The sequence below is a fragment of the Falco peregrinus genome, chromosome 3, assembly GCF_023634155.1.
Source record: "Falco peregrinus isolate bFalPer1 chromosome 3, bFalPer1.pri, whole genome shotgun sequence".
NCBI lineage: Eukaryota > Metazoa > Chordata > Aves > Falconiformes > Falconidae > Falco > Falco peregrinus.
This window is the reverse complement of record NC_073723.1, coordinates 108,320,266-108,344,765: the sequence shown is the minus strand read 5'-3', so window position 1 is coordinate 108,344,765 and position 24,500 is coordinate 108,320,266. Positions and strand designations below refer to the sequence as shown.

Genomic DNA, 24,500 nt, shown 5'->3' with positions numbered 1-24,500 from the left:
ACAAAATCATTCTGTTCTGTATGTCATCCTGTAAATGCCATTAAAAACCTTTTGGCTTCCCTCCTCCAAAAAAACCCCGAACAGTTTTCATGTAACAAACCAACTTCTTGAGTTTAAATTTAGGTCTTTTCCTTCTCAGCATGTGTTAGCTGCAGGCATGACCATTGAAATGTGCAAGGAAGGAAAAGATCAGAAAGAAAATACCCCCCCACGTCGTTCTTAAGACGTTTGTGACATAAGATCTTATGTGTCTGTGGAGGTATGTTTGTGTATGTATTGTGTACGTCTGTTCTCCTGGATCCCATGGGGCTGTCATTCCCCTCACCCACCGCCCCTTAGTTGCCATTTGAAATATTGGTATTAAATGACAATAGAAAAATAAGCCTAGGAAAAGGTAAACCGAGCACTTTATCACAGGTGCATCCTTTAGTTTGCTTAAGGTATCTATACATTCATTTTTGCTTTTAATTTCTTTAAAATGTCTCCTTCGCAGTGTGTCCTTTGTGGGTTGGTTTTAAAAATTGTCATTCTAGATTGAACAGTACCAAAAAGCAGAGAAGGCGGAGGAGGAGAGAAGAAAAGAGCGAATATGGAGGAGAAAATCGAGTTTGACCTGCAAGTAAAGATGAAACCGAACTCCCGGCCAGCCCGAACGGCCGGCTTCCCTGCGGACCCTGTGCGATGGGTCCCGTTCCGGAGGGGCGAGCCGCGTCCCCGAGAGGGGGAAGGCACCGCCGGGGCGGGGGCACGGCGGTACCGGGCGCCAGCGCTGCCGGCCCCCAGCAGCCGTGGCGTGCAGTGATGCCAGCCCCGCAGCAGCCGTGGGGTGCTGCCGTGGGGTGCAGCGCTGCCGGCCCCCAGCAGCCGTGGCGTGCAGTGATGCCAGCCCCGCAGCAGCCGTGGGGTGCTGCCGTGGGGTGCAGCGCTGCCGGCCCCCAGCAGCCGTGGCGTGCAGTGATGCCAGCCCCGCAGCAGCCGTGGGGTGCTGCCGTGGGGTGCAGCGCTGCCGGCCCCCAGCAGCCGTGGGGTGCAGTGATGCCAGCCCCGCAGTAGCCGTGGGGTGCAGTGATGCCAGCACCCCAGCAGCCGTGGGGTGCCGCGATGCCTGGCCCCCAGCAGCCGTGGGGTGCGGCCGCGGGGTGCAGCGCTGCCGGCCCCCAGCAGCCGCGGGGTGCAGCGATGCTGGACCTCCGAGCAGCCGTGGGGTGCAGCCGCGGCGTGCAGTGCTGCCGGCCCCCCAGCAGCCGTGGGGTGCAGCCGTGGGGTGCAGTGATGCCAGCCCCCCAGCAGCCGCGGGGTGCAGAGCTGCCGGCCCCCAGCAGCCGCGGGGTGCGGCGATGCTGGACCTCCGAGCAGCCGTGGGGTGCAGCCGTGGGGTGCAGCGCTGCCGGCCCCCCAGCAGCCGCGGGTTGCAGCCGTGGGGTGCAGCGCTGCCTGCTCCCCGCAGTCACCTGAAGCGTGTCACTTCAGAGGAGCCCCTTAGCCAGCCGAGCGCGACGAGGCAGAAGTTTGTAACACCTCGGGGCTGCCTCGTTCCCTTTCCTGCCGCCAGCCGGGGCCGGCTTTCCGCAGCGAGGAGGTGGCAGCGTGCCCCCGGCAGGGTCCCCCCCCCATATTTATACGCCCTCTCCCCCCGGCGCGCTGCTCGGGGCCGGGCTGCAGCTGCGCTGGACCCGGAGCGGTGCAGCCGGGCTTGGCGGGGGGCGGGCGGGGGCGGCGGCAGCGCTCTCCGGCACACACGGCGCCCGGGGCCCCGCTCGCCCGCCGGTGGACCTGCTCTCCATCCCGCCGGACTGCCCGTGGCCAAACCGCCTTTGCCCTTTGCGGCATCTCCCTCCTCCTCCTCCTTCTCGCCGCGATGATTCGCACAGGACGCGGCTAGTGCCCCCGGAGCGCTCCGCGGGACTCGGCTGGCCTCTCGGAGGTTATTTTGGGCAAGCAGCCGGGCGGGCTGGGCGAGCGGCGGAGGGCGGCGGGGGAGCGCTGCCGGGGCCACCCGCTGCCCGGCGCGGGTTGCCTGCATGGCTCCCGGGCACTGTAGAGACTGTGGGGGCTGCTGCTGAGCAACAATACAGTGCTTTAAACTCAACTTCTCACAGCAAGCCAGGATGGCAACACTACTGGAGCTCTGGAGCTGCCAAGGGAGCCGGGGAACCTGGGTTCTGTTTGTCACTGTCTAATAAATGGGAGTAAAATGGAATTTCTTACCTGGGTTTTTCCTGCCTTGGTTCTACTGTGCACCCAGCAGCACAGGTGTATCAGGTAAGAAAACCTCTTATCGTTCTTTTTAGACTGGCCTTTGACAGCTACTCTCTCGGTGCGGCTGGGGTGAGAAACGCCAGCTCTGGGGGGAGCCCCCAGCCTTGCCCGGGGGTGCCCCCATGTCGGGGCTGCCACTGCTTCCAGGGAGTGTTCAGTAGACAAAGGGGTCTTGACGGAAGTTTCCTCAGGAGCAGCAGTTCCTTGGGTTAATCGAGGGGGCTGTTTTTAACGGGGTGCCTGCAGAAGCCTTTTCCCGAGGGCACTTACTTTAAATCGGGGCCAGTTACTTCTTGTGATGGCACCGCACATCCCGGTGGGCTCATCCCCCCAAACAGCTCTGTAGGGGGCCTGTTCCAGCGTGAAACTCCTCCATAAACCCAGCACAGCCAGTGGGGTACTGACTGAGCATCATCGCTTGGGGCCTCCATAGCTGCAATTAAACCCCCCAAAATACAGACATTCCTTTCTAATGGGTTCATTAAGTTGTCCTGAACTTGAGACAAGAGAGACTAGCAGAAATCTTAGAAAAAACGTTTGAAGAACGCCAACCATTTCTTAAAATAATAAATTGTAAAGATATATGTTTGCAATTCTCAGTCACATTTATTCAGAAGGTGTTAGCTAGGCAACCAGCTACGTTCTCTGTATATTCTCCTACAGATCTGGAGGCTGTATGTGGAGAAAGCTTGCCATGATTATGCAATGAAAAGAGAAGGGGGAGTAAAAAAGAACTTGCTGCATGTAAAAACATGCCTACATCACCCACAGCAGAGATGGCTGTGGTATTAAAGGGGTCTTCCTACTTCTACTCTACAAACATTATTAATAGCTTCAGAGGAGTATAAGAAGCAGTGATAATTATAGTAAGACATAACATTGCTGTTATAGTTTCTGGAATTAATTAGATCTGATTTTTTCACTGGGAAGGAAAAGCATCTTGCATTAGAGGAAGTGTCAAGTCAACTGCTGTTATTCAGGACTGACATACTGATTTATCCTGTGACCTTGAATCTGTTATCCAGGGTCAGATCCTGACACCCTCATGCTCTGAAGCAATCCAATATTACAGTGAAGGCAGAGAAAACACTGCTTATGACTTAAGGGCATCAAGATCTTGCCTATCATTTCAATGATCCTGTTTCTCTATCTGCACCTGGGCTAGGATTCAGTATTTTGGTTGAAAAGGACTGTTTGAGTATAAAAGAAGAGGGGAAAAAAAATCTAAACACGAGTCAGCCTTCTCAGCCTCTGTCTTCAAGGTCTGTTCCTAGGCACAGCAACAGCCAGGATACGTGCAACCTATAAATTGTTGGATGCAGTATTTTATATCTGGATTAATTACCTAGTTACTTGCCTTTCTTCCTCCAGTTAGACAATAGTGATGAGTTGTTTGTTGGAAATACATATACTCATGGCAGAGAGTACGGCAAGGCAAATCCTAGCTTGTGAAATTCCAACTGTTTGGTTTGTATTACTTTTCCAAATATGTCAAAGTGTAAGACATTCAGTGGTCAAAGAGAGCTGCTCTGTTTAGTACAAATTTTCTGAAGATTCAGAATTTAGTGGGGCTATGGCAGAATTGTTAATCTTGTAAAAAGTGAGTAACCTTGCTTATATGTGTACTTTTGTTGAGTTAAACAGAACTAAACCAAAATTTTATCCTTGCATCAGTAAAATCACTCACACACAGATGACCTATGAAATAATTCCTCCTGCAAGGGCCCAAGAAGCACATTAATGTCCTTATCATTCTTCCTTGGAGCTCTGTAATATGTTATTACATATAATTATTTCTGGTAAAGGTTGCTTTTATGAAAAGCCGCATTTTATTAATACTTTGGTTTTATAATAATGGGTAAAACTGCCAATAGGTACATTTTATTGCTCTAATTTTGTTTTCTAAACGTAATGTGGTTCATGGTTATGATGTCAGAGGCCATACAAACCCACTAAATTCTCTACTTGCGAGTTCTATGGACTGTATATTGACAGGTGTAAGCAAAAAGATAGTCAAAAAAAGGAAGAATATTTCAGTGAGTTCTGAACTCAGTGGTATGACGTAAGACTTCCCAAAGGCAAAACTACCTATTAAAATAATGTTAAGGTTTGGCAGAGGAGGGAAGTGGGGAATACGTGTAGCCTGCTTCCTCACAGCACTTTTGAATATCCTTCCAGGGTGCTTTAGAGAGCTGTATTTGAAGCAAGTTCTCTGTCATGTGTGCTATTTGGCTGAAGTGAGTGAATCAAATTCAGCCTCAGTCAGCATATCCTTCTCATGCCAGTGCTTTTTTCAAATAAACATTTTTAAAAAGTAGTAATTTTTGGTCCCTTTGAGACAGTGACTAGTGGCAGGAAATTGGGCATTTATATGATTGACAGCTGTCTGGGGCAAAGACTGTAGCTTCCACTATTTTATCAGAGTTTGATATGCTGTGGATGCTGCAATAATAAATGTGCCACAGTGAATGAGATCATCTGCTGAAATACACTTAGTGAAATATTTCTTCATTTATGTGGGTAAAGAGCACTATTGATAGGAGTTTTGGGGTGTATGTCTGTACTTTGTAATTCTTTACTGAAGGAGATTCTAATTCTCTCATTAAAAATAGGTGTATCTTTTATATAAGATTCTGTGACGGTTAGATAATTGCATATAATTGTCCTTCTGTTGTGTGTCTCCCTCAGCCTTTTACTTCTATTCATGGAAACAGAACAGCTTTAACATGTGAATGTATGCAGGGTGGTCCATTTTCTGTAGCTTAAAACTCACAGAGAGGAAATAAGGGCTTTGATGTTCAAAAGGTTGCCATGAATTAAGCCTAATGCTTTTTCAATTACATTTCAAAATAGAAAACACATTTACAGTGAGCTTCACTTAGAGTCAGGAATGGCAGATGGGAAGGATACACATACTGCTCTGGATAATCCTGGAGTTTGACAGAAGCCAGATTGTTCACTGACCTTGTAGGATATTCCTTGTCTTTTTCCCAACAAGAAGTTTTCTTCAGTGGCAGTGACATCTGGGACATTTGCCCCCAAAAGATTATCTCAAAGAAAATGAAATGTATCCATCCCATCCCTCAGCATCAGTCAAACTGGTATTTCCATCTACCAGGTTAAGATTCATATAACAACTATGTCACAGTCCTGCATAAAATCAGGTTAGCAATTTAAAGAAGAAACCGAAGATGCAAAAAGTGATTTTCCACAGCTTACTGCTATACATGCTTGTCAGAAGGTTAGTGCGCTCTCCCTACAAGTGTGACCTAAAGTCAGTATCTCATTGGCCACTGACGTAAAGATGCTGCTGAGCTTTTTGCATTGCTGCTACAGCTTGTGGCACTGCTGTGCCAAAATAATATTGCCAATGTTATCTCTTGTTCAGCTGCTGTAGTGCACACATTCACACAGGACATAAAGACTGTCTCTTTCCTTGGCCTAATTTAAATACCAGATATTTACTAGAAATGTTGATAAATTTCTAGCGAACATTTTCAAGCAGCGTTCTGGAGTATATTGAACGCAGGCTAATACCTCACTTGCCTGACAAACACTTTAAAGATGTGCTGTCCAAGCTGATTGATCCTTCTCCTCCAGATCACTCCACATTAGTAGAACGCAACTGTTCTGCAGCAGCTGGGAGAAAGATAGAAAGGATTTGGAGATACATGTGCTTCGTATTCTACAACTGCTGAAAGAGGTGCATTTCCTTGCTCTGTCATTGGAGATTCATTGCTTGCAGTTGCTTTCCCTAATCCATGTCAAGGACAGTTTTGTTCAGCAAAGAAGAATTGTTCAGCAATCATAGTTTTGGCCAGTTTATCAGTGGTGACTTCCTTTCCCCTTTGTCAAGTGCACAAGAGAACTAACTGTTCTTTTCACAGTTTAAACAGCAGTAATCTGTTTTCTGCTGCTCACAACAAGCTCTGTGGAAGTGCTTGCAATGCTTAAACTCCAGGTATGGGCAGATCTAAACATATTCTCCAAAATATAGGCTTGAAATGACATGTGTACAGAGTCAGAGTGTGGATGAAAAAGCATCTTCTTCAGCTTTAGATCTGGGAATGACTTCCAGAGTGATATTAGTACTCATGACTATGTTGCCATTCCGTCAGCTAGGCATGCCACTCTGGTCTGGTGCAAAGATAAGATAAGCTTTTTTATGAGCTGTTATGCCCTTTGAATTTTAAAAATCCATCGCTTAATTTTACAAAGTCCTTTTCTCACTAGAACAAGCTTTACAGCAGCTTACATCAGGAAGTGAAGTTGCTGAATCAACTAATAGTAGTTTCCTTTCTTTTTCATCTTTATTGCTTACACTATAAAAAGTTAATCCCTTCCAACGTGTCTTTTCTATGCCGCTCTTCTTTTTTCAGGTACAATAAAAGAATAATATTTTAGGTCATATATAATCCCAACTGCTTATCAAGGATGAGTGAAATTCTCCCACCATTCTTCATGTAACTCTAAAGCACTGGATCTGATGTAGAGAAGTCTAGAGGAATGGCTCAAAGGAGTTACAACAACTGGTCTGTAACGTGCCATGAAAACAAAGGTCTGCTTCGCAAAGTTGTCATTTTTGACTGAGGACTGCTATATTACCTGCTAATATTCACACTTTTATCTTCAACAGATAAAAAAGAAATGAAAATATTATAGGCAGAATATTCTTGAGTGTGTTATTTCTCTTCTCCCTCAATCATCTTGAGGGACAAGAGAGGGGAATGGGAGATTTCTACTATGCTGGAGGACCTGGGATGACTTCAGACCTAAAGAGCACATGTCAGATTGACACAAGGGGAACCTGGGCTCATTTACGCCCTGCTGAATTATACACCCAAGCATACAGCCCCTGCTGCATTAGTTCTTTGGTCTGTGTTATTTCCCTTGCTCTGTCAGCCTCCGTGTCAGTCTGGGTAGTTTAAAGGTAAAATATAGGTTCACAGAATGGCTGAGGTTGGCAAGGACCTCTGCTCCAACCCCCTGCTCAAGCAGGGCCACCCAGCACCAGCTGCCCAGGACCACGTTCAGACAGCATTTAAATACCGTCGAGGAGGGAGACCACAACCTCTCGGCCGCCTCTCCCAGTGCTCAGTCACCCTCCCAGTGGAAAAGTGTTCCCTGATGCTCACGCAGAACCTCCTGTGTTCCTCTGGTCCTGTCACTGGGCACCACTGCAAAGAGCCTGGCTCTGCTGCCAGAACACCCTCCCTGCAGGTATCTGTGTACCCGGACAAGATCCCCCCGAACCTTCTCTCCTCCCCGCTAAACAGCCCAGCTCTCTCAGTTCTTCCTCATTTTTCCACAGAGATGCTCTAGTCCCTTAATCATCTGCATGAAAAAAAATCTAATATTAGCAGAAGCTTTTGTTAACTCAGCGATAACTGTTTGTAAATGAAACTGTAGGTTATTCTGATTCACGTATTCTCTTTGAGTATCTAGAAGCTTTTCTGTGAGCACCATGCTAGTGTGTGAGAATGGCAATAACTGAGTAATTTTGTTGCCTATTTCAAAATTTTTTTAAAATAAACCAGTAGTATAAACATCAAAAAAGTAAATCTAGCCGTAAAATTATTTCAGCTGTAATACTGTAACACTGTAATAAACCCTCCCACTAGTATTAAGTGCATATAGCTCTACTAACTTCAACACATTTGTTACACTGATGATCTGACCCTAAGGCTTTATTAATAATAGAAACAAGATTCTTTTTAATTGTGTCATGGATATTTAAGCAAAACTCCCTCTAGATTGTAATCTGCTTAAAACACACAGCAAACTACAGCCCACAGTTTTTAACCCAACTCTCTCGTTATTTTAACTTCCTTTTAGCTCTATGGCTCTCCTTAATGCCATGAAAATAGAATACGACACAGGATAACTGCTGCACACTGTAAATGCTTTTTCAAAAAGATGAGGCTCCTGGCAGTTCTTACAATGACAGTATTTCTTTTATAGCAAGTGGCTGATTGTAAGTCAGTTATCTGCGGATGAGTTCTTGATGCATGCAAGTAGCAATAACTATTGTGAAAGAGGAGCAGCAGAATTTGTTTTTATTATTTTTTCTCGGGTTGGGTACTCATAAATATACATGGTATTCTGGTTTTACAACAACTTGTACCTAGCACTTTCATACTACTGTGTACGTAGGAAGCATAAGCTAGATTCTTCCACCCTCACAGATCAGGCACACAAGATAGGTCCCTACAGTACAGTCACCTTTGGACTTGAGTGTAGTTTTCAAAACACTTTGCAGAACTTGGCTGCAGTTTTAGCAACAGGAATCAAAGAGCACCACCTTCTACTGAAAAGGCAAAGAGATTTTAAGCACATACAGTCATTCAAGTGTATTGTAGTTATTCTCTCTAATCAGGAAAAGACATAAAGTATCATTCTTTACCTATAAAAGGAGTTCAGGCATTTTGCTGATTACGAATACCATTACCTATCTACGGCTGAGACAAGTTACAATAAAGTACATTTTTAAACAAAATACTTTCAACACAGTCATGTATTCTCTCATCTGCCCCAGGTCTTAATGTAAAAAAGTATTTGTTTTCTGTATTAGCTGATAGCCTTAGTATTTCCAGAAATAGGGTAGTGAATGTAAAAGAAAATAAATGAAAGTGTTCCTGAACTGCAATGTTTGATGGTATGAGAACAAAGCCATACCTTACCATCCGAAAATATAATTTCATTTAAGTAAATGCTGACAGTCAGATGATTGAAAGACCAGCACATAGGAAACAGCAGTCTGATAGAAGTGTTTATATAGTTGATGAGGCCCAATAAGGAAGGAAAAAGCTCGGTCAACATCTGTTATAGATCTTCAAAGCCGTTGTCTAAATCAATTACGTTATTCCGATTTAAGTAGCTGAAAACATGGCTCGGAGTCTTCCAAGATCCTTAATCAGAAGAGATACAGGAACCTGAGAAATACCTGAGATAGTAGTTTAAGATGTACATACAGCACTGGGCTCACGGCAAGGAAACATTATAAAGGCAATTTAATATATATCCCCAATTTTAACATTTTGTGGTGAATTAATGAAGTTTCACTTCGGAGCAGTGCTGCTATGATTTAAGGTCACTTAAGCTTTGACAACTCCACTAATGCAAGTTTTCAGTGTCTCTACTGCTCAGAATTTATATTCCATCATAGTCCCAGAAATCCTTCCTTATATAATTGCCTCCATGCATGTGGGGCAAGAATTTTATGACCAGGTTGATCAAAGATTTTTTTTTCAGTCCCCTGTGTGAAGAAGAGTTGGTTACTGTAGGATACTCTGCTACAGTGCTAGCCATAACGGCATGTGCTGAGCTGAATGCCCAGACTGGCATATTTTGGAGAGAAAAAACATGTGCTTTATGTGGGTCAATGTCACATGAACACTCTAAGAAAAGTTATGTAAGTACTAAGGCAGAATATGTTTATGGTATATCACTCTGCAGCCTTTCATCGATGTTTAACTAGTTTCTCTTCTGTTACTAGTGATATATATCTCTCAAATGCCATATTTATTGCTGGACTTGGTGGAAGATGCTAAAATAGTGCTCAGACAGTTTCGATATAGTACTTGCATTTAGATCCAGGCCCTTTCAAACCGCTGGCAACTTGTCTCTTAGCAAATAGTTGTGGTAGACATTGTCACAGTCCTTCATTTATCTATTCCTGTCGTGTCACTCACAATGCTGGCAAAAGGAATTATGTGAACAGGCACAGATCTTCTTCAAATGAAGCCTGCCAGCTCAGTTTAAACAGTTAATGAAGATAATATAAGCTTGACTTTGTTTAGAAAAGATTATGGAATATCCACATAATTGCTTGTACCAGGAAGGTTGGAGGGCTGTCATCTGCCAGGTGGTGGAAAATGGCAACAAGAAACTGTGCTAATGTCTTCAGGGAGCATCACTGGATCAGAAAGAAGCATATGCCTAGCACCTGAGAGATGGAGCCTTATTCCTGGGAGGGGGGCTGTGGTGTGCTGCACAAATCCAACAGCCACACGTTACCTCCCAAACAAAACCTACCACCTGTTTGCTGGCTCACTCAGGTCCAAGAGTGACTACAAAAGGACGCGTGCATTACGGCATCCCACACTCCTAACCTGAGGACAGATGGCCAAACACCCACACTGCCTGATGCTGGCAAGCACAAAACAGCACAAGCAGGTGAGCTGGGGCCCTCCCAGCATGATGGAACCATCCATAGATGCCCAAAACTCTGGGGCACCTGTGGGAAGGTGGAGTGGGACCGCGACATTTCAGTGCTATGGATACCTCACTCAGTGCTCAAGACCACGGACAGGAATGGCCCCAAATCCAGACCCATAGTCAGGACTTGCCCCTGCATTCCTAGGATCCATGGAGCACACCTCAGGTCCCAGGACAATGGCCAAAGCCTTCAGGCTCACCACTATGGGCAGCTCCTCACACTGCAGAGCCATGAGCCCCTCTTGAGGTCTCGGGAGGCTCCTGAGTCCCCTGGACCACAGGCAGCCACCTCTTTGGCTCAGAATGCAGGGGAACCCCTGGGACTTTGGGGACCTGTGGACAGCACCTCCTGAGCTCCCACCACTGCTGCTGCACCCCACGTTCGGGTCCAACCGTGGGCAGCTCTGCGCTGGCTCGGGCACATGCCCCTCAGTGCTCCTGTGCTTTCAGCTGGTCACTTTTTAAGCAAGATCCCCTTTTTGACCCTATCTTTGCAGTTTTCATGTATTTATACACCTTCTGTTAGCATTGCTTTTCACATTTCCAAGGCTCAATGGTACTTTTCACGGTATTGAAGATGTTAAATTCAAATTCCAGCTGTATAATTTTTACTGTTTTCCCATCAGATTTGACAATGTACCAGCCTTCTTGATCTCAGCTGTTCCATAGTGGTACTAGGAGCCGTCACAGCTGCTGTGTCCTGCTACCCAGATAGCTGCATTTCAGCATCCACAGCTGCATTTTATGCAGTATACAAAGTATCCTGGTTTCTCTCATGCTTTCTTCATATTTCTTAGTCTTTTTTTTGCTACTTCTTTTTTTAAAAGAAAAAACCTTAAAAAAGTACACACTTGTATTTTAGGAAGAGAGCATAGTCTTGCCTGAAATATGTTTTGATTTAAACAGCAATATCTGAAATGGTTTTCCTATCTATATACGGTATTTTTTCACTAAATTACCAATAACTGATTATATTGTAGGTGGTCTCTGGTGTAAAAGAAGTCAATATATCTTCCGTTTTCTGTTATTCTTCTGTTTGTAAACATGGCCAAGTTTTAAAAGATACTTGTTCTCTTCACCTAGAGCTATGAGTGACATCGGAGATTACATAGGTTCCAACATCGAAATATCCTGGTTACCCAACCTGGATGATTTGATGAAAGGGTATGCACGTAATTTCAGGCCTGGGATTGGAGGTGAGACTTTCAGAATAATGTCTCTTTTGTTTCTTACAGTCCCTCTACCCTCTGATGTTTATGTGAACTTCATCCTCTACAGGATTAAAAGGTTGCGATTATCTATTACTTGAAGACTTGACATAATACGAATCAAAAATTTGCTTGAATTTGAAAAAAGACAGACTGTACAACAGAATTTGCAATGCAGTTTTCGTGCTTATACAGTTCTTAAATCACTGATACCTAAATTGAAGGAATGTTGGATTACATTAAATGGCAATAATTTCTCTTTGCTTGAAGTCATGCTGTCTTAAATTAGATGATGTGGTTTCCAGAAAGGATTCCATAATTTTCAGTAGCTGTGATTAGATCTCATGTCCTTTATAGTGAAGCGAGGTGTTCTGTTGGAAATTGAGGATGCAATCTGTAAAAGACTTAAATCTTTTGCTTTAAGGTAGATGGAAAGCATACTTTATCATGGGAAACACTTTCATGAATTCGCTCTGTATGAAAGAATTAACAGACTTGGGTCATCTATATTTTTATAGGTACTATGATGATGTAAATTACCCCATTCAAACATTTTTCCTCAGGTCCTCCTGTTAATGTTGCTCTTGCAATTGAAGTAGCCAGCATTGACCACATCTCAGAAGTGAACATGGTACGTTATCAGTTACACCTACCAAGTTGTGAATGTATGTACTGCAATGACAGGAAGTGTAGAAAACATTCAATAGAGAGATAGTTGATCCCCAGCATGTTCGGAGTGAAGAAATTGCCACAAGAAGAGACTGAAAAGAACAAACACTGTATTTTAAGACATGGGCAGAGTCCATTCTGACAGACACTGGCAATTACAAGAATCTGGACATGTGTAAGTCACTAAGATTTCTTAGTACAGTTAGCAAAATTGGATCTGTGCAGTGCTTACTAACAAAAAGCCTCATTTTAAACATGAACACCAACTTCAAATTCCCTTTCACCACAGATACTTCCAAAAAGAAGTGAAGGGAACGATTGTTGTGAGGTGCTCCTCACTTTTAAGTAAACACTTTCCCATAAAGCAGTGGAGTATTAACAACTTACAAATCACATAAACATGTGTAGGCATGGATTAACTGCATCTCTGAAACACAATAGATTTAATTTCAAAACATAAACTTTAGCTTTCTCTCTATCCTTTCCTTTCATGACAGTGAGTAAATTCACTCATTTTTTTAGTTTTGCTTTAAAAAAAACCTTCCAAACCAAAAGCTGTACTTGTGGAGCTATATAAACTGATTTTCTTCATTAAGACATATGCAACTCTTGCAACATGTTATATACAACACTGGCATTGAATCACTTTTTCATATCTTGGTTTTATCCATGGTAGAAACATATGACAGAAATCAAAATGCTTGGGCAGCTCTATGGTTGACTGAATATAAAAATACTTATTTGCACTGGAAGCAGTTAATATGTTTCTAGGCTAACACAATGATTTCTGACCAACTCCCAAGACATGATTGTTGTATTTGTTTAGCATCACTTTTTAATTGGGATTTCTCTTGTCATAGGAATATACCATGACAGTATTTTTGCACCAGAGCTGGCGAGATGACCGTCTGTCTTACAACCACACCAATGAAACTTTGGGCTTAGACAGCCGGTTTGTGGACAAGCTCTGGTTGCCAGATACTTTCATAGTAAATGCCAAGTCTGCTTGGTTCCATGATGTGACTGTGGAAAACAAACTTATCAGGCTGCAGCCAGATGGAGTCATTTTATACAGCATCAGGTGAGTGAAAAAGAGTGCAAGTGTAATCTATTATGTATTAACTTTTTGAACACACTATAAAGGAATCACTCAGTTTTCCTAGGGTGACTTCCTAAAATAATTATTCATTTAAAATGGAAGTAGTAGTGACTCCTATCAGAGATCCCTTTGCTTCACAAAGATTGCACTGCCAGGAAGGTATCTTTGGAAACATATGCATTTTCCACTGCATAACCACTGATCACTTTCAGAATGTGGAGATAAGTATCTTACAACTATTCAGTCACCGGGCGAGGAGATGCTGAATACAGAGTAAAGATTCTGTTCTCTACTCTCTCACTATTTTCCAAGGGAACTATAAGCCTGATTTATCCTCAACTTCCCCGTCTTTCAAACAGAGAAAGTAGTATTTCCTCCCTTTGGAAGAGTGTTCTTGTTAGAACTCAGTAACTATATTTACAGCTAATTGTGTAATGTTTGAAAAAATAACAAGTGTGTATCTTTGAAATTGTAAGTCCAAAGTCACCCTTAAGGTACTGGTAGTGATCTTGGGGACAGTGGAAGGAAGTGGATTTGACTCAGAAAAGTCCTTTTTATCATCAGAAGTAGCTGAAGCCTCCTCTGACATTAGACAAGTCATTTGTTCTTTCTGCGATTTCCCCCCACCTTTGGGTTTCCCACAGACTTAGTAAAGGCAATAGCCATGAGGATTTTGAAAACGTTTCCTGTATTAGTATTAAGGTTTCAAAGTCTTTGATTTAGTCTTTCACGTTCTGAGGAAAAGGCTCGATCAGAATGTAACTAACTGGTGTTCACTTGCTTGGAACAGGATTACCTCAACAGTGGCCTGTGACATGGACCTTTCCAAGTATCCCATGGATGAGCAAGAATGCATGTTGGATTTGGAGAGCTGTAAGGGCTGAGTACAGTGTTTCATATAACCTATATTTTGTTTAAAGCCTGCACATATGGTATTTAGCTTGCTGAAGTTTGCTGGGGTGCTTCTGCTTTAGTCAATGAAATGTAAGTGGTGCCTTAGGAATTAGAAATAAAGGCTACAAACATGAACCTCTTAATTCTCTGTGTTGGACACTAGGCTAGGGACTTTTCAATAGCAGTTCAGCTGTGATCCAATTCAAAACTATAGATTTAATTTAGTGAAGATGAACAACCTACAGCCTTGCTGACAAATGTCTGGAACTTTGTGCCTGACATAAAACTAGTGCAATTGGGACAGTCACTAGCATTACTGAGGTTTGCATCAAATCCAGTGAGAACTAGTAGAGAAGCCCACAGGCAAAATCTGATGTGCTATTTTTTCTTCATGAGAAAACAGGAAAAAGAAAGAACTCCCTGCTTTTAATGAATGTCATTGTGACTAACACTTACATAGCTGTTTAACTTGCCTAGGCATTCCTGTATCTGTTACACAGAAATCAATCAGAATACTGCATGGATGGGCTTAAATTAATTTGTACTCACAAAGGAGGGTGAAGAATAAGTTTGTATTTTGTCCAACCTGTATTTTACGTACAATCAGCATGTAATTCCCATGAGACTTAATACTTTTGAATGAAATTCACCACTGACACAAGCAGGGGCCACCCCATCAATGGCAATGAATCCGGCCTTTTGTGGGTTTTATGTCAAGGAGTCGACAGGTCCCGAGGGTTCCAGAGTTTTGTGAATAGCAGCTTCTGAACAGATCCCTGGCCTATTGATGCAAGTTTATATATATATATATATATATATATATATATATATGTATATATATATGTATATATATATTTTTTTTTTTAGCACTGACTTTGTTTTATAGGCAATTAACCACAATACCATTTTATATTGTCAAAAATAGCAATCTACAGTTTTACTTACGTTATCACCAAATGCAGAGGCAGCAGACAGTGAACCAGCAATCGGTTCTCTCTCCCAGCAAGTTCTCTAGGGAATTTTGGTGGTGGTTGAATTTTTTAATTGAATTTGACGGGTTTGATTTCAGTGAAACAAACATGCAGAAATAAAGCTCATTAAACAAGTGAATGATTTAGTAGTAAGCTGTCCATTAACAGCAAAACTAGCAAAGATCGATTTCCTATGGATTTGCATATTACATACATTTCTTCATACGTGTTTCCCGCCTTCTCTCATGTCCCTGGTGCCCTGCACCTCTCCTAGGTGTTACCTTCCAGCTGGCACCCATGCCAAACTGCAGTCTGATTTTATACTGCATGCCAAACTGCAGTCTGATTTTTAATAGGCCAATGTACGCGTGATTATCGAGCTAGCTGGTGCATGTCAGAATGGACATGGGTCTGGGTTATACAGCTGTTCTCTAATCGCATGCACAAGTTTGATTTTCTGTTCTCTACACATCATGCCATACAAAACTTCCAAGAATCTAGAATTTCAAGAATCAGGAAATCAAGAATTTGGAACCTTTACCTTTTTGTCATTTTGGTCTGAAAATATTAAAGAGGTTCAAAAGCTGTTAGGAGGAGAACTGAGAGAAAAACAATGCATAAGCAGTTTGCATAGATCTTGTTTTCTTATTGAACTGCTTTAAGGCTGGGGGGTGGGGGTGGTGCTGACAGTTGTTTCCATGAGTGGGGATTCGTATGAACAATTCAGCAGCATACTTTACTTTCATGCAGTGTCCATTTGAAAAAGCCCTGTAGGGCTTGGAAGGGGAGAGACAGAGCCAACTGGACACATTTTTTGAGGACACCAGGAGAATCCCTGACAAGGAAACCTGTTTCCTTGACGCTGCCTGACTGGTACAGAGTACCTATCTCATAAAAATCGATGTGCGAACTTGGCAATAGACTTGCAGTCCAGAATTACTCTCTGATCTGTTTTCACTAGGATCGGCATAGACAGGTTAGGTGTGGTAATTAATTTCTTTTACCAGCAGAAATTTCTGTGACTCTTGAGATCCAAGCACAGTGCAGGGGTAAGTAGGCTAGTTTGAGTGCTACAGTAACTGTTACTTTTCAGTATGCAAATGAGCTTTTTAAGAGATAATCTGAATATTTCTCATGACACTGAAGTGCACTGTGCCATACCACATATCACATATTGCCAGTCAGTGTGAATTGGCTTAGATTATTCTCCCTGCAGGAAAGCTACCCCAATGTGACACTGGCAACGCTGATGTTGCCAGGACAATGAATTATCCAGACTGAGTCACAGCATGTTTGCAATGGGACTGATCACAACTAGCGTAGCAGAGGAATTAGAGGAATTCCACTGTTGAGTCCCCCAAGTTGTTTCTTCCTCAAACTTTGTGCTTATTCAGCTTTCTTTTGGCAGATGGCTACTCTTCAGAGGACATTGTCTACCACTGGTCAGAAAACCAGGAGGAGATCCATGGGCTAGATAAGCTGCAGCTTGCTCAATTCACGATTACCAACTACCGCTTCACAACAGAAATTATGAACTTCAAATCTGGTAACAGGATCTCTCTTCAATTCAGGGACAGTATCTGACTTTTCCTTGCATAGGGAAACCTCCTATATCTATAATAGAAAATCCTTCTTCTTAAGTAATTTAAGAACCTGTCAGGTTTCTGATAAGAGTTTTCTTAAGCTTACACTTGTAAAAAATGCCAGCCTTCGCTGAGCCTTCAGGTAGCCACTGTAGCATATTATGCCCTTTAGCTTGGTATGCTTGACAAAATATTGCGTGGAATAGCCAGACAGCACCTGATAAAAAACATTTGAGGTATAGCTCACATTTCTTGACCTAATTTGCAACTAAATTTGCAGCTAAAGAAAAATTTCCATTGACCCTGATGTTACGTGGCTTATGACGTACAGTCAGACCATTCTAATTCTATCCAGTAGAAGTCAGTGGTGTATATGCGTAGCATTGGGTTTATTGCAATGTTTGTAAAAGACTGGAGTAATTTCTTTCCTGCTGATTTTTCATCCTCTTTCATGTATTCAGATTCTCATTTATGCTGCACATCTCCTCTAAGCTCTTTTTTGAGTTTGAAATTAACTTGGCCTTTTAAAAAATCTAAATTTAGTATCTGGAGGACTTTCTACAGCAGATGATAAGACAGTACACATTTTGAAGCAATACTGTTATTTGAGAAGACTCATGATTTTATTTTCAGATCTGGCATTGATATGACCTGAGACAAATAATTTGACCTATTCTTAGCTGATGAGAACTGTGGTATTTGTGCAGGGTTTACGAAGACTAATTGAACATTCAAAAAAGCTTTTTGTGATCTTGTCCGAAATATGTTTAAGAATGTCGATCTGTGTCATTATATGAAATGTTATTTTGAATATCAGTTTAACTGCAATTCTCACAGTCAGAGTCCTTCTCTGTCTGCTCTTTTTTCCAGCAGGTCAGTTTCCCAGGCTCAGTCTCCACTTTCATCTTCGACGAAATCGAGGAGTTTACATCATTCAGTCTTATGTTCCTTCTATCTTACTAGTGGCCATGTCGTGGGTATCCTTCTGGATCAGTCAGTCAGCTGTGCCTGCCAGAGTGTCATTAGGTAAAACAGATAGTTAGGGGAACTAACAGGGGAGGGGTATGCTGATGCTGTAATTATGCTCTCTAATAATTCTCATTTTCTGTGAAGGTGCATTTATGAATATACTATGTTTACATCTGCAGAAGGGATGATCCTTTAAAAGATTTCCCTCATGTTTTAATTTCTGTCATGCTATCAGAGCAGCTGCCTCAGTAAAGAACAGAAAATAACCAGGGTTAAAAGCAACAGTGAATATGAGGCAGATGTATGAAAGAATTGATTTGAAGGAACTGGGACAGTGACAAAAAAATGTTCCTAGAGCTTGTGGATCTGCTTGCCTGAGTAAGGGTTGCAAGTCTAGATGCCAACGTTTTCGAGGGTTAAGTCTTCTGGTTTTGTCTGTGCTGATCTAGAACAGAACCAAGGATAACATGTTCAAAGCTTCCTTAGTCATTCATACAAATGCACAGTTTTTTACAAGCTCTCCTGTTCTGAAAATCAGAAGGCATAAAATTAGGAGGCTTCTACTGTGAAAATATTCCTCAGCTTCAGCTTAGTAAGTACACTTATTGTGGTGTATACTGTGAAACCTAAAGTAAAATTTCTCATGCTACACTGCAGGTATAACTACCGTTCTTACTATGACTACACTGATGGTCAGCGCCCGATCTTCGCTTCCACGAGCATCTGCCATCAAGGCGCTTGATGTTTACTTCTGGATTTGCTATGTGTTTGTCTTCGCTGCACTGGTAGAATATGCATTTGCACATTTCAATGCTGACTACATGAAAAAGCAGAAGAACAAGATAAAGGCGAGAAGGCAGAGTGGAGAGGTCAGTAAGATAAAGGCGAGAAGGCAGAGCGGAGAGGTCAGTAAGTGTAATACTGTGAATAACTTTGCAAAAGCAATCACCCTGCATCATGATCTTTTTCTCCTATGGAAGCAAATTCTTCTACTTCTTTTGAAAGAAAAAAATATCCTGATTCATTCGTCACATTAATATGACAAGCAACCAAATGCAACTGCTAATTTGCCTTTGAGCATGGTTAGCACTAAAGACAACATATTCTTACATGGTTTGCTGCTGTATTTAAGATAGGAAATGCAGAAAAAGAGAGAATGAATAAGAAGAGAGGCAAAGCATGTCTTGAGCCAAATTTGTACATCTTACACTTTGAAAGTATATTTAGACCCTTTGATATTTGTCCAGTCCTCAGTGTAAGATACAGTAACTTTGAGTTGCTCCTGTAGGGTCAGGGCAAACTCATTACAACAGTATTACAGGAGATGGGGGAGAAAGGCCTTTTTTTAGGAGGTGTTCTTCAGTAGCTAGTTCTGCTAAGACTCTTAGCTCTGCTACAGCCTAATAAAATGCTGTCAGCAAACCGAAAATCAGGCCTGTAGTCTTCAGTGTTGTCCTCTGGAGACCACATTTTTATGCCCAAGCTGCCTATGGTAAATACAGATATAATTAGCCTGGTTACATAGGTAGGAAGCCCAGTGAAAACAAAGGAGTACGTAGGTGAATTTTCTTCCATGAACTCCAGATGCACTTTCCTGCTTTCTTCATGTACATATATGTGTGTTAGTGATGGAGCACGGTGAATTCATTAAGGTTTTATTAAGCCGTAGCGAATATGATTGATCCATGTTCATTTTCTGTCCCACCTCCACATTCTCTCAGCTTTGACAAGAGCCTGAGAACTGCCTATTGGCCACACAATGTGATAACTGTCTCCTTCATATATTTTTTTATATATCTATATATAAAATATATATGTATTATAGCCAGTCAATTATCTTCAGTCAGGAGGGCCTAAGCATGCTGTCTCAATGGTGCTTCAGTAATTCAGAGCATGTAAAATTATAACCAGAATTTAGATGTGATAAGCAAGTAATAAGTACCATTCAGCATTTATGAGTCTCACAGGTATTTCTTCATGTCAGTATCATGGTCAGGCTAGCTTGGATGAAGTACATACCTATGCCCTAGAAATTGCTCTTATAGGCTCTCCTCTTTCCTTTGCAGATAAACGTGAAGAATGCCATCGTTCTGTTTTCCCTTTCCATAGCTGGTGTGAACCAGGAACTGGCCATTTCCAATAGGCAGCACCGAATTCCCAGAAGCCTGCCTGGATCATATGGCACAATAGAAATAGAAACTGGAGAGACAAAACAGCAGCACATAATGAAACTGGATAAAAAGAGTGGTCTGAAGTCCCTCTTTAAGCCCATTGATGCTGACACCATTGATATATATGCCAGAGCCGTGTTCCCAGCAGCATTTGCAGCAGTCAATGTTATATACTGGGTTGCGTACACGATGTGAAAAAAAAAAAAAAAAAAAAAAAAAAAGAAAGAAAGAAAATTCATGTGGAGAGCTACAAAATGAACAATAGCTTTGGACTAAAAAGCCCTTGCTGTAACTGTATTGATACATGTCTTCTCAAAATATTTTCCAACAAGCTTGAGACACTTCTAAAGTCAAGAGAGTCCTGCTACCAATTCCTACTAAAAGCAGCAATTTATTACCGGTCTGATTTGATACAATAATAGCTGTACTCTGCCAAACAATCCCAGCTCCTTATTTCCTGTATTACCATAAGACAGTTTTACATATGTACATACTGCAGCAAAAGTTTAAATCTTAAATTACCATGTTTTTCCTTCACTTTAAAGGTTGATCAGTAATGAAGATTTGGCTTTTCACACTCAGATCATTTCTTTTTTTGTAATGGAAAAGCTAATTCCTTACTTCCACATGACTGATTTTCTGCATCTGGCCTTCTGTGGGATGGTCTAGGTTTAACAGGAGTGCTGAAGATGGAGTTTTTAATCATAAAAATCTCATGAACAAAGTAAAAGAGAATACAGGAGAGTGGAGACTTTTTCTTAAATTATTTGTCTTGGATAAATTATTGAAAACATTTCAATGCTCTTAGTCACAGCATGAAATAAAATATACTACATAAAATTCTACTGAATTGTTAATAATGACTGTATTACATTTCAGATCTAAGCTAATGAAAGTTTAAACACTTAAACACATTAATGTTTATTAGTTTAATAGGCCCCAAAATAGATGAAATTATTTAGAAACACAGGGAAAGCTCAGGCTTCCTATGTTGGATTGGGAAAAATTTTAAAGGTGCTTGATAATGAAATAACTCAGATTCCATTTTCAGGAAAGACTTTAGAATTCATTCTGTTAATTTTTAGTGAATGTCTACCATGTGTGCCTCTGAAAATATCCTTTTTGCATCTGTCCCTAAATAGCCGAGTGAAGTAAAAAAATGTCATAACTGGCTTTAAGTTACTTGGTTGCTTTGGATATTCTTGCCATTTTTATTCAGAGGCTGATCTAATATGTTAGGTCTCTTCACTTCCATTATTTGAAATTTGTGGGTATTTGCTGCCTAATTCAGGACTAGATTCTCTCACCCAACTCATGCAAAATAACACTTTGTTCTGTAAATAATTCCAGTGAGCTCAGCAAATGAATTCACAACAGTATTCACAACAAACATAAGTTTCACAATTAATCTTTAAAAAACTCCACAGTAAATATATTGGGGTATGGATTAAAACAACTGAAATACTGTTAGTATAGGAAACCAATGTCAGGCACTTCAAAAGGGAAATTGTTTTTTGAGGATTTTGTTGCCTTGAGAGTGAGAGGTGGTTTTATATATAGAGGCTGACATAAAAGAAAATATGAAAAGAGAGAGGGAGGGAAAGACTAAAGCAAAGAAAGTGGTTGAAAGGTATGATGGAAGGGAGCATGGGGAGGTGCAAGGTTGAACAAGCTAAAAACTGTACGTAAGAGAAGAGCTGCACTGGGATTTGAAGATGGGGATCTCGAACATAGTGGCTAATGATTAATAGTTGAATTGCAATAAGGATGAAACAAGCATCTGATCACAGTGGAGTGTGGGCACATTCCTCCTGCCTTACTTCTCTGTGACATATGGTTTGATTTCATATGACCAGCACTGAAAGATAGAGCATTTTAACACAGATTCATAACTTAAAATTTGTTCAGTATCACTGAAGTAAGAGAATGCTTTGAAGAAAAAATAATGATGCTGAACTGAGCTATAACAGAAAATAAGCTCCCGTGGTATTTCAGACTTAGGTTCACCTCAGTCTTTAGCTTCTGTTATAACAGAAAAACTATCTGCCGAGAGTGTGCTTGAAAGCACAAACTAACATCGAACTGTAATTGTTCCACAATGTTCTCACCAGTCTAGCCCTGGACTGAGACACCCAAATTTTGCTCCAAGATCTTGCCACTGACTTTGGGGAATCTCAGTTAATTCATTTCACTGCATCATCTGCAAAATTGATACAATGATACTGATTTCTTTCCTATATCTTTGAGTTTTACAGAAGAAAAACCCTTCAGGAGAGACAGAAACTCTTACCCTCCAACTAGGTAAGTGCATCCAACTAGTACTTATGATGCTATTTGCCATAGTTTCTGAATTAAAGCAAAATATTAATTTAATTCACCTCATCCAGAAAGCTCATGAAATTCTGCATCTCCTTCCATATTACGCAGGTAATCAGGCTTCTTTTTCCTCCTGCTTCTCCTCTTCCTATATTTTTCTTGTGTTTGTTCCTGATGTTGACGAAATTCTACATTACAGAAATACACAATTTTTTTCTAAGTGTGTTTTTGGTCATAATCACTTTCTCCCCAAGGAAGTTCAACCTCTCCTGCTCTCTTCTGAATCATTCTTGCTGTTTTATATAATGATTAAGTGCAGAGTGGAATAAAACGAGCACAAGCATGACTTTACAATGTGTTTTCCTTACTACGTTGTTGCTTTTTCCATGGTCCTGGGTCAGGTCCTTGACGTATCTTAAGTTCCCTTTCTACCTCTCCTTTCAGCTTAAAACCAAACTTTTTTTCAGTTTACGGCTGACCTGATTCTTGTCTAGCCTTGGATGCCTCAGAAGTTTAAATTTAACTCTTGGATGATGCACTTCTATAGGCAAGGTGAGATTGTAGCAAGCCTGAAATACTCTGCTCAGCACTTTGAACAGTATCCCCACAACAATATTACACCCTTTAGAAAGGCCATAGTGCCTTATTCTTTTCTGTTACATTTACATAAATCAGAAATAATCTTCGGTTTAAAATCAGTAGATTAACTACTGCTGCAGAAAGTAGAATCTAACTTTTTTGTATCCTGCTTGTTTCTCTAGCTATTAGTTTATTACATTGCCTGTCAGGGTCAGTATCTACTACTGATAGTATCTACTACTTCAGTATCTACTGAAATTATTGACTAAATTCAGCTGAAGAAATACTCGCAGCAAGTTCCTATGGAGTATAAATCATAAGAAAATAATTCATGATTTCGGAATTAAAGTTGTTAAAGAGCAGAGAACAAAGCATTGACCCAGTCCCACTAGTGTGCACTGGCTGGTTATTTGGAGTACTTAGCAAGAAGGAGGAGGCAAATATTATGAAGGCAATGTCTAATCTAATTATTTCAGCAGTAATAGTTTGTAATTGTGCACCTGACATAACTTCTTACATTGAAGCCAACTGAGTAATCACATGGGGTTATTGGACAAAATTAGTTGCTTCTCCATCTGGGAGACAGCCATGGGCTGCGTGCCCTGCTGACTTCTTCAAAAGGTTTATTCAGTGAATTTGTTCTCTAGTTTGACTGCTGATCTTCAAGGTGCACAGCTCAGTTGTGACTAATCAAAGCAAAGGTGATAGAAATCTTTTCCTCACAAAAATACCCCAGCCAGAATGCTAGACTATCACAATGTTGGAGACAGAAGCATAAATAAAGGGGAAGACATTGCAGGCACTCAGAAATGTGCACTGTGAGCATACATATGGCAATTGTGTCCATTTCAGGAACAAGGTGACTCAGAGGGGAGAACAGGTGTTTCAGCTACTGTTACTGCACTTGCATGAGTAGCACAAGACAAAACACCTCCATCATCAAGAGTGGGATTTTCTTAAATCTGTTTCCAGAGCCAGAAATAGAAAAGTCAGATGCCATTCAAACTCTTTCAAGGAGAAACTTCAGTACAAGAGTATGGTGTAATGACTGGAGTTTTGCATAAATTTGAATCTTCTGTATTTTTGCCTGTGCTTTATTTGTATTTTTTTATTATTTGAAATCATCATACTTAAAAATCATCAAACATTAGTATGCTAGGCATATTAACACCTAAAGACAATGACCTATTCAACTCTAATTTCATTATGCCCTTAATAAACAGAATTTGATGTCAGTTGAATGCTGACTTTGGATGGGTTCTACTAGTGCCAAGGAGGGGGGGGAGAAAAAAAGTGTGTGACAGATAAGAAGGCACTTTTTCTGTGCTGTACCTGAAAGCATTTGTATTCCTTCCAGCAATTTAGAATACTGCTCTATGGACTGGCGTGTCTGTGAGAAAGAGTGGGATATGTGTTAATGTAATCATTCTAAATGTGAAGTGTTAATAAAATGTAGATATACAGAAACTGGAGCTTCTATAAACAGACAAAATAGACATTCCAACTATTGAACTGGAAGATAAAATGCATTAGAAGGAAAATCAAAATAACCTCAGAGATTTCAT

At 41.3% G+C, this 24,500-nt stretch overlaps 2 protein-coding genes across 4 annotated transcripts in view; one reads left to right on the top strand and one right to left on the bottom strand.

Moving 5' to 3' along the window:
* Positions 1 to 24,500, bottom strand: part of CFAP74 (cilia and flagella associated protein 74) — a 92,347-nt gene that overhangs the window by 56,647 nt on the left and 11,200 nt on the right. The window lies entirely within an intron of this gene.
* Positions 1,679 to 24,162, top strand: GABRD (gamma-aminobutyric acid type A receptor subunit delta). 3 transcript variants are annotated; one of them, XM_005237945.3, is made up of 9 exons: positions 1,679 to 2,262; positions 11,560 to 11,672; positions 12,248 to 12,315; positions 13,214 to 13,434; positions 14,243 to 14,325; positions 16,726 to 16,863; positions 17,771 to 17,926; positions 18,527 to 18,738; positions 19,936 to 24,162. In XM_005237945.3, exons 1-9 carry the CDS (start codon positions 2,195 to 2,197, stop codon positions 20,233 to 20,235), a joined length of 1,359 nt encoding a protein of 452 aa, XP_005238002.1. In that variant the 5' UTR covers positions 1,679 to 2,194; the 3' UTR covers positions 20,236 to 24,162. The 3 variants fall into 3 exon arrangements, with proteins under 3 accessions (XP_005238002.1, XP_055655311.1, XP_027643334.1); XM_055799336.1 differs by having other exon boundaries at positions 1,684 to 2,262; positions 18,527 to 18,774; positions 19,936 to 24,158; XM_027787533.2 differs by having other exon boundaries at positions 1,686 to 2,262; positions 17,774 to 17,926; positions 18,527 to 18,774; positions 19,936 to 24,157.

Excerpts from the sequence above, each read along its gene's own strand:
- GABRD (XM_055799336.1), top strand. The coding sequence starts at position 2,195 with ATGGAATTTCTTACCTGGGTTTTTCCTGCCTTGGTTCTACTGTGCACC. Across the intron at positions 2,263-11,559 it reads CAGCAGCACAGGTGTATCAG|AGCTATGAGTGACATCGGAG; the intron begins GTAAGAAAACCT and ends CTCTTCACCTAG. Across the intron at positions 18,775-19,935 it reads CGAGAAGGCAGAGCGGAGAG|ATAAACGTGAAGAATGCCAT; the intron begins GTCAGTAAGTGT and ends TTTCCTTTGCAG.